Below are 13,505 nucleotides of genomic sequence, written 5' to 3'. Positions count from 1 at the left end.
GAAATCCTCTAATACAGAAATAGAATTTTCATATGGTATCGCGGGACTTGGTCAAATACCCGTGATACTTCTTCTGAAACAGCGTCTTTTATACCGTCATCCTTATCATCTGTTCGAACATTTACATTTTGGCCAGGCGAGATTTTGGGTATGGCGATATTTTGGGGCGCGAGGTTTTGGCCCGGCGAGATTTTGGCCCCGCGAGATTTTGGCCCGCGAGGTTTTGGGCGGCGAGGTTTTGGCCAGGCGGGGTTTTGGCCTGGCGAGATTTTGTCCCGCGAGGTTTTGGCCAGGCGAGGTTTCGGCCTGGCGAGATTTTGGGCCGCGAGGTTTTGAGAGGCGAAGTTTTGGCCAGGCGAGGTTTTGGTCCGCGAGGTTGTCGCCGCGAGGTTCTGGCCGCGAGGTTTTGTACCCAAACCAGTATTTACAGTCAAACAGGAATAATTGCCTATTTTAGGTGAAAAATTCGGAAAGCTTCCCATTTTTATCCCTTCTATTATTTCCCTATTACTAGCTATATTGAAACAAATGTACCATTATCAGAAAGGCTCCTCTTTGACCTAGAGAATGCACCTAAAACAGGTTTCAATGGGATAATTAGGGAAACTGTAGGCCCGGCATATCTATCGATTTTTGCTTCTGAGGCGTAAAGAGTGTCAAAATTCCATATGCATGATAACAGAGAATGTTTTCTTTCTCTCTTTGTATGGGAGCCAGCGACTTCAGGTTTTCGCTGTATTTTGTCAACATAACAAAACATTCTTTTTGCGTGACTTGCACTCATCTGGCAACAGTGGTGCCAGCTACAAAAATCTTTAATTTCGGTTAGGGATTTTTTTAAAATTTTCACCACTACATTTCCCTCAACAATTTTCGTGTTGGTAACACTGAAATGTAACTCACACTAAAAATAGCCATATCACTTTTCTAAACAACTAGGCCTTAACCATATCAATTGGCTAAATAGTTTATGAGCAATAAGTCAGTAACTGAAAATGTAGCAAAACGCCAAAAATAGCCTGGGTCCGAAAGTGTTAATTGAAAACTTAAGAACTATTGCCTATACCAAATGCTATTTTAGCTGTTTCAAGCCAATGTTCTTGCAAAATATTTTAGAAAAGAAAATAGTCTCACTGTTCGTGAAAACTATAATATGAAGAAAGAATGGCCTTATTCACATCACAGTTTGAAGATGAGTAGAACCAGAAATAAGTTATTAAGATTGCTGGGGGGTGGTGAATGTGTAGATCCAACAGCACTCTCTGTTGTGATAATGTTGATTTGTGATGGTGTTACGATACGTTCTGTCAGCGAAGAACTTTCAAATGAAGTGGATATGTGAATAAAAATAACGATTTCCATTGTTGACTTCAAATGGCGCAATATCAGAATGTAATTCAGTTCAAACTGAGTAGGATTGGCAATTTCCGGAAAACGGTTATATCATTTATTGGCATTTGAGCTCATGATGGATATGTTCTTACGACAGTCATTTGTGCATGGTAACAGGAGATAAAAGCTTGTCTCACGTAGCGATGAGCAAATATTGTACCAATCAATACGACAAGATCACAGAATGAACACCGTGTTGTTTATAAGGCCGTAAGGGACCGTACAGATTCATCCGGAGTGTTAGCCTGAACACTGCAACTGCTGTGGATTTATTTGCACATATGGTTTGACTCTTTCTTCTACGCGATATATTAGCAGCATGCAAGACATTGCGTTAGCGACCATATATAAGCTACCACAAAATCTAAGACTGCAGAGGTACGTAATCTCTATCACTGGTGTGCTGAGTGGCTAATATTAATGTTTCTCCGCAGTCTCGCTTAATCATAGCCTACACTGATGCTCATATAAGTCTTAGAAGCTTACATGATAACTTCATTGTGGTTGCCTACACAACAATCAAGTGCGATGATTTGTGACCCCGTAGACACAACATGAGATCTTGTTATTTGTTGATCCAACCTGTATAGAAATCGTTATATCGGTAAGGTTTATGAACCGACGTACTTTCCCTCCTTGAGGTTACTCCAGATGTCAAATTTCAGCAAGAAAATGCCCGGCTATAGATCACGAGGAATATTCAAGTATTCTTCGAAGGAGACGTGTATCACACTTTCCCTGGCCTGCATGTATAACTAACATATTGCCCATCAAGGATGTCTGAGATATGATTGGTTGGAAGACTATCATTGTTCTCCAAGCACCACTGCGGATGCAATATGGATTTCCATATAAATCACATGCCCAAAGATTTCAGACAAACCTGTAGAGGACCCCTTTCATACCATGCCATGAGCCAGGCACGTAGCCAGGATTTCGTGAAGGGGGAAGGGGTCCGTGACATGAATACTGTGGTCATCACAAAAGGGGCTCGATCACTCTAAACTATTTTACTGGAACATATATTGGTTCGTTTAGCCAGTATTTCGTAACGGGGGCGGGGGAAGAGTGACATGAAATTCTATAGGCCCAGGAGCTCGATCAATCTAAACTACTTTACTATCAACATATATTGGTTGGTTAGGACAATAAAATGATGATATTTTGGCAAGTATTTTAATAACAAACTATGAAGAAATTTCGAGCAAAATAATAAAAAAAGTATTGAAAAAGATTTTGCAATATTTACGTCCTTTTCCTGTTTATTCAAATATAATAATTTTCCTTTCCTTATGTCCTCAATTATTATAAAAAGTACATACTGAATACTGTCGTTTAAACTATCTTCTAATATAAATAAAATAAAGAGTTTGTTTTTGTGTTTGTCTGTCGGTCTGTCCGTGTACGGCCTAGGGACCAGACGAGTAGACCGAGAGTTACCAAATTTTGGTCAGGGGTGCCTTGACCCAGGCCCCAGATCAAGACGAAGCGTTTTTATTAAAATTTCGAAACAGTGGGGTCTCAGAGGGGCGTTTACCGGAACTGGCTTGGGAACCAGACAAATTGACCGAGAGTTACCAAATTTTAGTCACAAATACCTTGGTCCAGGCTCCAGACCAGAGTTAAACGTTTTTGTCGAAATTCGAACCAGGGGGTTCTCAGGGGGGCGTTTACCGGGACATGTAAAAGTAGTAGAAAATGACCGATATTTATTTATTTATTTAACAATCTCCAGATACAGTTCAGGCCATTTTACATTGAATATCCAACAACATGAACAATTGAAAGGATTTCGGAAGGTATCGGCCAGGGCCTGTTTAGTAGGTGCCATTCCGGCATTTGCCTGGTAGGACTGAGGGAAACCCTGGAAAACCTCAGTCAGGATGGTAGGCAGCGGGATTCGAAGCCACGACCTGCCGAATGCGAAGCCAACGCTCTAGCACTTAAGCTATTAGTGTCAAATTCATATTTCGCGGTCGCTGAAATCAATGGTGAAACTTCAGTCTCATTCACTTCCAAATTCACGCTATTCGGCTCCGGGCCGGGGGTCACCGGAGGGGGGTGACATACCAAGACATATAAAAGTAAGCCAAAATGACCGATAGTAGTGTTAAATCCATAGTTTTCGCGGTCGCTGAAATCAATCGTGACACTTCCATTAGCGATGACTTGCAAGTATACGGGCCGGGAGTCAGCGGGGGGTGGATACCGAGACATGTAAAAAATAGCCCAAAATGACCGATATTAGTATCAAATCCATAGTTTTCGCGGTCGCTGAGATCAATGGTGATACTCCCATAGGCGTTAAGTTCCAAATACAGCACCTGTGCGAAGCATGTGTTTATTCAACTAGTTTTACAATATATGCGTTCCTTTCTCTGTTGAATCAAATGCTAACAGAACTTTCTTTCAACATATTTTTTTTTTTTGTTTTTATTATTCCGTCAACTACTGTCGGTTCCAAATGACAGGTTAAAGGAGCAACAGAAAATTGTCCTTGAAATAACATGTTTGATACTGCAAGGATGCGATGACGAAAAGTTATTATTAAAAATGTCCACGCTGTTACACAACGGCACTTATGCTTTCGAAAGCTTAAAATCTCCCTGATTAGTAGCAGGAATTCTGAGAATTCCATAACTTTTCTTGAAATTTCAAATTTCTTGACTCTTCCAGAATACCTCGCTTACCTCGCTAGCATATTGCAAGTAATACAAATCTCCTCATAAGAAAGAGTAAGCAAAAGCTTCCTGTAGTTGCCTTTTTAGTTTTTAACGCTGATCCTTCTTCTTGTCATTTCATTTTGTTTTATCTTTCCTTATTTTTTTCATTTCTGGTCTCGAAGGGGGGGGGGTGTATGACCCCCCCCCTTGGCTACATGCCTGCATGAGCTGTAGAGACTTCGATAGTAGCAAATGAAGGCTTCAAGCCATATTGAACTTTTAAGATCAAATATCACGAACAGATTTGTAATTCTAATCACTATTGCACTGTCATGAAACTACTTAATTTTATAAATTTTATTTTAATATCACATATATCTTTCCAAGTATGGCCGTTTTCACATCCAGCAGTGTATGTAAGTTCATGCGTTAAAATAATATACCATGTTCAAGTTAAATGAGCTAGGAGTATGGAATTTACTGCACAATATTGGTAATAAGTAAACAAGACTATATTTAATTATCGTATATTTTGCTAAAAAAAATTAATGCTTTTATAACATTAAATGAAAGCTACGGAAGAGCACAAAACTATTTCGCATGGTTGCTTCAAATAAATCTCAAGCTCCTGTTATTATTTATTATCATTCAGAAAATATACAAAATTAAACAGTGTTTTCGAAATTTAATTTGAAAAAGAAAAATCAGTTTAAAAGTGAGCTATCTGTTAAAGATGCTACTCTGAAAAATAAATTGGTTCAATATTATAGTTACTAATTGATAAATATTTATTTACCAAACACTGATGAGAAAACCACATGGTTGTATTTGAGGAAATCGCCCAAAAGGATCTCTCACCTTAGAGTTAAAAACTCTTGTGGATCTTATCATGATAAATAATTTATACAATATTGCTAGGTTATTCATTAAGCACTGAGTTATGAAAGACGAGAAAAAAAGCTGTCTTTTTCTTTTTTTTTTAGAAAATCGCTTCAAAAGAACGTTCTATTGTATTTCTAGGATGAGTTCTATCATATTGCCAAAATGTTAATAAAATATATATTTGTAAAATAGAAACAATCTTGATTGACGTTATTTTGAGAAAATTGCTCGAAAAAAACTCGCTCCATGTGTACTTTTTTTTGGACAAACGATATACACCATAATGTCACTTTTAAATACAGATGATATTGCCGAAATCATTTTGGATAATAATGCTCAAAAATAACTATCCTCAAAAGTTAAGGATACCGTTCACTTTTACTCTTATTTGTCACCTACAGCGAGGAGCTTTTCGGATCTACAGATATCCGAAACTTGCTTTTATAACATATCTTGCATAACGCGTCTGAGCAGCATTTATGCCTTCATCGAAATGAAATTTTAAAATATATCGCAGTTTCTCAGAAAGATCACTCGTGTTCATGCCACATTTCGTTCAGCATACACGCCATTATGGCGTTGTGTGGAGCTCCCATGTTCATTCTGTCCTTACGCAAGTTCACGGTGTAACTGAACTGCCACAATCAGGTGGGTGGTATTTTGGATATACCCACACCAACAACATTCTCGTCTTATCTCCATTCACATTCAACTCACGGTGTGAGGGCCAACTGAATACAGATCTCTACCAAGGCGACATAACTTTCTTGGTTAGCTTGATAATTTTGAACTTTATTAGGACATGAAGTACTGTTTCATATGCAACCAAATGCAATTAATTATGCCACCGACACTCAATGACCTATGCACTCATTGACTGATATTGTAGTTCTTTTGTAAGTTTACTACATAGTTGTCACTACTTTCCTATAGTACAAAAGGAATTGTATTAGGCTATTTTGTAGGTATTAGTATTCAGTTCCTAGAAACTTTCTCCTGTGGAAATTTCTTGCATACAATACAAAGTTCGTTGAACTTCCACCTAATAGAAATGGTCGCCAGATTTCCTGTCGTGTGCTAAATGTCAAGATGTATATGATTATTCACAAGATCAAAGCCATATTTACTATTTTTCAAGAAATTATTAAACTCAGTTGAGACAACATTAAACATGCAGTATCGTAAAATTGGTTTTGAAGAAGACAATCGTTCGTAAAATAAATTATAATATAAAATTGAAATAATTGTTTTTGAGAGTCCCTTGTATTAACACATATATGATTTTGAACATAGTTTTACCATTTTTCCACACAGGAAAATTGTAGATCAATTGAAATTCGTGAATCTAAGGTCGAAACTGAAAGCTCCTGTTTACAGTTACATCGTTTGGAACATGAAATTGATCATGTTGTCTCTGCCCATGCTGAGAATTACCATGATTACTTTGATGGCAACTCTTCAACCAAGGAAAATACAGGAAAGAAGATCCGTGAGGCTGTGCAGACTGATGTTACATCATGTACTGTAGGTAAGTCAGAATTGTAAGTACACATCTTAGTATCATTGTTCGATTCTTCTCGAATATTTTGCGTTTCTCTGTTATTAGCATTCTTCCGCTTCAATGCCCGGTTAAAGCACGTGCTTAGTTTTTTGTTCCACGCTTACAGGGGAATAACAACAATTATCCCGTGAGAAAATGCATTGCACTATGCGTTATATTCAACAAGATAAACCATGAAGTTGGCAAATTCTTACTCTTCTGACATCCAGTCAAAGCATCCCGTACCCATTGTTGCAAGGGGTTATGTTTTACCTACATTGTATCATCTTGAAATGAGAGTATATGTGAAAGTAGTGCTTATATCATATCGGAGAATTATATTTTGTATTTAATCAATTACACACTCATTGGTCATAGATGAAATGCGTTCTTCTACTGCATATGCAAGATTTCCTTTAAGCGAGGACAGAGAAGAATTAGAAAGAGTGGGCAAACATGAAGAAATGTACAAGGAGGTGAAATCTGCGGAACTTCGGAGGGAACAAGGTGCATTAGTATGGCAGTAGAAAATAAAAATTTAAAGATAGTCAGCTAGAGAAGGCAAGTCTTAGTAAGATATAAATAATTTGTTGAGGGCTTATATGGAAGTAGGGATAGGCCATGTAGTACTTATATTGAAGTAGAATATGAAGAACTATAATAAATGATAATAAAGATAATAAATGATAAATGATAAGAAAGATAATAAATGATTTAGCAATATCGGAGATTAGTTTAAAACATATATATCCGAGATTAGGAATCAAAATGCAGTCGGGATGGATAATATACCGTTTTAATTCTTTAAAAGTATGGGAGGCAAGGACAACAAAGATTTGTTCCGACTGTCCTATGAAATATTCGGAACAGGAGATTGACCAAATGATTTCCAGTAGATGATCCCAATGGCTACGAAATAGAATCCACGGAGATGTGTGGAATTTAGAAATAATAGTCTTATATCTCACACAGGAAAAAACGTTGCTTCGAATTCTGAATAGAAGCTTGTATCGAAGAACAAGAGGAAAAATTGAGAAAGAATAATTCGAGTTTAGGAGACGTAAAGGCACAAAAGATGCAATTGGGTTATTAAGGGTGATCGGTGAAATGTTTATTGGAAAAGCGAAAGAGTTGCATGTGCTATTTATTGACCTAGAAACGCCTTTGAACTGTGTGAAAGGGAAATTGTTTTGGGAGGTTTAGAAGAAGGTTGGGTCAAAATGGAAGAACCGAAGATTCATAAGGAACTTATATATCAGTCATCAAGTAAGTGCTAGAATAGATGATGAAATGACAGAGAAAAGTGCAATTAAAAGGTGGATTCAACAGAAATGTTGTCTCTTGCCAACGTATACTTCTCGAAGAGTTAGTGAAAAAGAGTCTATATAATGAAGACGACTCATCGGTAGGAGGTAGAATGATTAGGTTTATACAATTTGCTGATGGTATGACGTTTGTTGCGGAATCCGGAAAGGAAATCAATACTTGAGAAGGTGTTGTAAAGAATATGTGGTAAAAATGTGAGAGTAGTTTTCTATAGCTAGGTAATATTACGAATGATGATATAAAGTGGGAACATGAAATAAAAACAAAAAAAGTAATGACGAAAGAAGTCTTTAATAGGAATGTCTTTTCTGTGGAACCTTAAATAAAAAGTTAAGAAAAAGCTCTAATATGTTGCGTGTGAAGTATTGTACTGCATCCGAAAGAAACATATACATTACCGCAAAATGATGAAAATAATTGGTAGCTTTGAAAATGTGGGAGCGAAGCAGAAGATGGTCCGGGAGGAAACAATGTTTTTAGATATTATTGATAAGAGAAAGAAAAAAACTGGTTGGGACTGATGCTAAGAAACAGTTGTATCATGAGGGTCGTGTTAGAGAATATGGTTGCAGAATAAAGAGAGAAATGGCAAAGGATTGTGCAATTGATGGGCGATATCGAATAGGAAAATCGTACCTGAATACCAAGATGTTACGGAAAGATCGTAGAGCATGGAAATTTTCCTCAGTTGGATCAAGTGTATTGCCAGTAATGATAGAATAAAGACGATGATGATAGGACTTCGCCTCCACGTTTTTTGAACTCAAACAACGAGTGTTGAAATTTATATTTTCTACGATTTTTTAACATCCCCATCTCTGAAACCATGTACTTTCCCCCACATGTTCATATGAACCCTTTCATTTTTCTTTTTGATTTTTGATAAGAGAAATCACTTGCTGGAGTTTGTCGGTATTTTCATTAATAACTTGTGTATGTATAACTTAATTAATGGATCAAATGACTGGTATGATTCCTAGTTCTAAGATAAGGAAAAAAATCTTATGAACATATAACATATTGGGCATATTAGCAGAGTTTGCGAGAGCCGAAAGCTTGGGAACCATAAGCTGAAAAAGGTAGATTTCGAAACACAAAGCCGAGGCGGCACTGATGTTCAATACGTAGTTGGTTGGTTCCCACACACAGGTGGGGCTTGTGTTCAAGATGCTTCAGTATAGGAGTTCAATCATTGCGATGCGAGTATTAAATAAAACAAGGGGCAGTGCAAGACATTGTGAATTATTTAAACCGTGAACAGTCCGATATTCTATTCAGTGGTTGTGTAGATGGCAATGGGCATAAAGCAGCACGCTTCTTTTAAGAACGATTCCCTAATATGTGATAAACATCATAAAAGATGTTTGTAGTTATTTATGGGACACGTGCATGAAACAGGTACAGTAGTAGCTCTCTGTGTGGATCCTGGTCAACCCCGTCGTGTACTTAAACTTGTTATGGTCGAACTTGTCTTAGAAGCTCAGCACAATGAGTCAGAAATAAATTCGATGGAATTTATCCGTGGCACCCTTGTTAGTCATGTTACTATTTGGCGCATATCACTTAAAATGCCCACACAAACTGCACCACATATACCACTTTCAAAGGGTACAAGAACTAAGAAAAACGGATTTCCAAGCACCTGTACTGTTTTGCCAGCTGTTCATTTAACAGACCACTTCCATCATGGCGTTTCAGACATCAATACTGTTCACTGGTAAGGCCACGTCAACGTGCATAAAAGAGACACGTGGGCAGATGCACATCCCTACGGTATGGCTTTTACGCATCATCACCATCAATTTGGAATCAATGTACGATGTGGTATTCCCCGTGATAAACTGATCGGCCAATACTAAGACTAAATGAAGCACAGTTATTCGAATAAGTGACAGACTAAATGAAGCACAGAACAAATTCCAAAAACGTCGAATATGGCGTGGTATTTCAGTGCATTGGGTTGCCCTGCCTCCCGATCAAAATCCACTGGATTTTTGTGTGAATACATATTAAAAGTGTGCTATATACTTCTCCTGTTAACGATGTTAATCACTTTGAACAGCTTATTCTCAACATGAGTGCAAGTGATCACCATGACCTAGATGTCTTCGGATAAATTTGCCAATCCACGATCAATGGCAGACATTTTGAAATCTATGATGTGCCTGACGAACGTACGTTTGAAGCCGCACGTCAATATCTACCGCTTCAAAGTTACTGTTTCCATATTTTCAGCCCTCTAAACTAGCTCTTCCAATATGCTAATGCCATAAGTTCATAGGACATTTTGCTTATCTCGGGATGAGAAGTCACCTACTGGTATATGTTGCGTGACATGAAGGTACGGATAAACTATATCTACGATCTGCAATATGTAACTTCTCACATCCTCACATCAAAGTGAAACGAGTTCATATAGGCCTTTGGTCAAAAGTTCAAAGATACGGCCATCCAAAATAATGGAGACACTATATTGTAACACGTGTTGTTCCGAACACCAAAAGCCGTGGAGTGACAGTCCCTAACACTTTGACTTTCTGTCGACGCAAGAATATTCATTGGTTTCTAGTCTTGTATTTTGCCTACTTTGGAAACCATCTTTCATTCAGGCAACATTTGACAATTATGATAGGAACATGTCACTGTAGCGAACCGATTGCTTACGTACTACACATTGTTGAACAAAACATTATTTGATGGCGTACGTGTGATTTCCTTTACGCATATAGGGACTATCACTTAACAGTTCCAATGTACGAACTAATGTGTCTTGTAAGGTAGTTCTTGCAGGATTTTCAAAGCTACAGGCGCTTAACTATACATTTTCCTTACAGGGCTATAGAGTAATTTATCCTTATTTTGGTGATGGTAAATCACTTGTTACAGTTTGTCAGTTTAGGTCAATAGTACTCTGTATAAAATAATAACCAAAATATCATAATAGGAAGTAATATAGAGCTAAAATTCTCTATTTCAGATGAGGTTATAACTGGCATGTATGACCAAAGAAAGTTCACTGCTGACCAGCTGATATGTGAGAAGAAAGACTTGGTTTTGAACTGTTATGTAAGTCATTATACCGTTGTTTCTGATACCACTAAAGGTGAGATGCAACGTAATCAGAAGATATGTGGTAAACTTGTTGGCATTCAGGCGTATACTGCCTTCAGTTACATACAAGGAGACATAGGATCCAGTTTAGACTGGTGGTTCATTGAAGAATTGCTGGGTAGTTGTTGGCAAAAGTGTGAACTTGAAATAGGAGAATATTCTGCACTACAGGTAAAATTGATAAAAGGCATAAAATTTGTTGTTTACATTCTTGTTGAAAGCACTATAAACATTACTATTATTTACATCCGGAAACTCGCGTTGAATACGAGAGGAAATGAGACTTAATTTTCGTGATGAGATTTGAGACGAACCTGAGATCTTCTAACTCCATCTGGGGTGAACTAGTCTTCCGAGAAATCGAAAAAAAAAAAACGCTCAGGGTGCACTCGCCTTTATGTTGAAAAATTGAAACTCTATTTGCTAACGGGAATAAAATTAAATAGTTTACCAGATATATTTATATCAGATTTTCTAAAGGTTTAAAGGATTTTAAAGTCAAAATTGATATGAAATTTATTATTATTGCAATATGACAATATCAAACAATCACGATTATCCTCAGCCATTTTCTCGATAACAATATTGGAATTATAAAATTTTTGTTTTCCCTTCTCTAAAATATAAACGTAGTTATTAAAGCCTTCTTTTGAAACCAACTTAATATAATTCAGAGTGTTATGTAAATATTTAAATAAATAACAGTTTTACGATGCTAAAACCAAACAATACCAGGAATGAGTAAAATTTCACAATCAAGATTTTTTAGTTTTCTGGCGGGCTGTTAAACAGGTATATGTTCTGGAGTTACGACACTCTTTCTGTTGGCCAGTTTCGAACTTTATTTAGAGTAGAATTGCTAGATACATTCGCACGTGTTGTAGAAAATACAGGTCCGAATCCCTCGTTCTGTTTGGCGGCAGTAGCTGGTCACAGGATATCCTTCCAATTCTACCAAGTGCACAGCATAACTTTCCTGTTCGTCAGTGGGGTTTTGCCAGAGATTGTGAAGTGTCTTTAACTCCGACCACTATTCTTTTCGCACTCTGTTATTGTGGATATGTACTCCTCATCACTCTTGAATAAAATCTTCAGAAGTGTCTCCAGTTAGTTACGCTTCAGTGTAGACTCAAAGATACAAATTAGATTGAATAAATGTTTATGAGTCAGCTGATGTTGCACCCAATTACATTATAGGTTTTCGCTGCCTCCGTTACCGAAATGATTTAACATTCATTTTTACTGTGATTAGCCACCTAGAGTGATGTACAATTTACATCCAGATTTCTAGAACTAAAGTGAATGAACCACATTTTGTTTGTTGCTTTATATAACGTATTTCAACTATCAACATCATAAATTTTGACAAGAATCTGCGCAGTGTTAGTGTCTCTATTGACAAGAAATTGCAAATTGTATTGCAGTTTTAAGAAAAGTTTCCTCGTGTTCACTACTCAATATCTTAAGTTTGAATTTAACAAATATATCTACCAGTTTCAAATGTCATTATTCAGTTATTATTCTACAAATACGCAAACTACTTCACTGATTGCAAATCATTGTTACAAATACTTTCCCAAGGCCAAGTCGCAGACATATTGCCGGCGCACCGTGGCTATCTTCTGTAATGAAGTGTCAAATCATATTGAAGTATATTTATATCCAGCGGCGTGCCGTCAAGGGGACTAGGGGACTAGGCTAGTCCCCTGGCATTTTAATTAAAGTATTTTGTGATAAATATATACCATAGAAAAAGAAAATATTGTTTGTATTTCTCTATTTTCGTAAAATAACACTATTTCAATTGTTCTAACACAACTATAGTCAGCGCCCGTATGCTGGGTGCGACAGCGAAGTGGAGATCGGAAACGCTCGGGTTTTAATCTGCTTTTCTCGGGGAAGGGAACAGGGTCCAGCCAGCTAGTCCTCATATTATGTTGTCTAAGCTCTAAGCACGGGCGTCCTGTCGTAAGCGAATTTAATGCTCGTTTGCTTTTTACAGCTAATAGTTTTAACGCTATTAAATTTATAGTATTAATCTTGACACTTTAAGAAATCTAGTGAAGTGTGAACTTTTTAGATTATCAACATATTTTGAAAATGACTCGAAGAATAAAGTATGGAAGGGGACTCGTCTGAGAAATCTAGTCCCTTGCAGCAAAGCGATGGCGCAAGCAGTGATATTGCTTCAATTGGTATAGGGGACAGTAGGGGTGGGATCGGCCGTTTCAGTCTTGTATTCTGGACCATTGGATTCCTTAATTTTCAAGAAATGCAACAAATAATAACCAGTGGTAGAACAACTCCAAGCATTTCATTTAGACAAAAATGAAAGATTATATACATAATATCAAAACGGATTATTTTGCTTTTTCAAGACAAGAAACAAACTGTATTGCTGGCCTTGTATTCTGTTCCACATAGAAAAGGACGTGTGGAATAATGATGGCTTTTGTGACATGAACAGTTTTCACAAACCCAAGTTGCGCCAAGAAAAATGTTATTAACACCTGTCCACAATAACTAAATTGAAAACTTTCGGGAAACCAGAATTGATTTTCAATTGAGCAAGCAATGCAGAAGTTGATTCA

General features: G+C 37.2%; 1 protein-coding gene across 1 annotated transcript in view; it reads left to right on the top strand.

Moving 5' to 3' along the window:
• LOC145683131 (uncharacterized) overlaps positions 1-13,505 on the top strand; it is a 123,040-nt gene that overhangs the window by 76,033 nt on the left and 33,502 nt on the right. Inside the window, exons 9-10 of the mRNA XM_081754495.1 lie at positions 6,252-6,465; positions 10,781-11,085. Coding sequence (XP_081610621.1) covers positions 6,252-6,465; positions 10,781-11,085 — 519 coding nt within the window. The remainder of the gene's footprint in view (positions 1-6,251; positions 6,466-10,780; positions 11,086-13,505) is intronic.

Source organism: Thermobia domestica, chromosome 4, assembly GCF_964235325.1.
Source record: "Thermobia domestica chromosome 4, izTheDome1.hap1.1, whole genome shotgun sequence".
Lineage (NCBI taxonomy): Eukaryota > Metazoa > Arthropoda > Insecta > Zygentoma > Lepismatidae > Thermobia > Thermobia domestica.
Note: the sequence above shows the minus strand (reverse complement) of the source record. Positions and strands in the feature narration are given on the sequence as shown.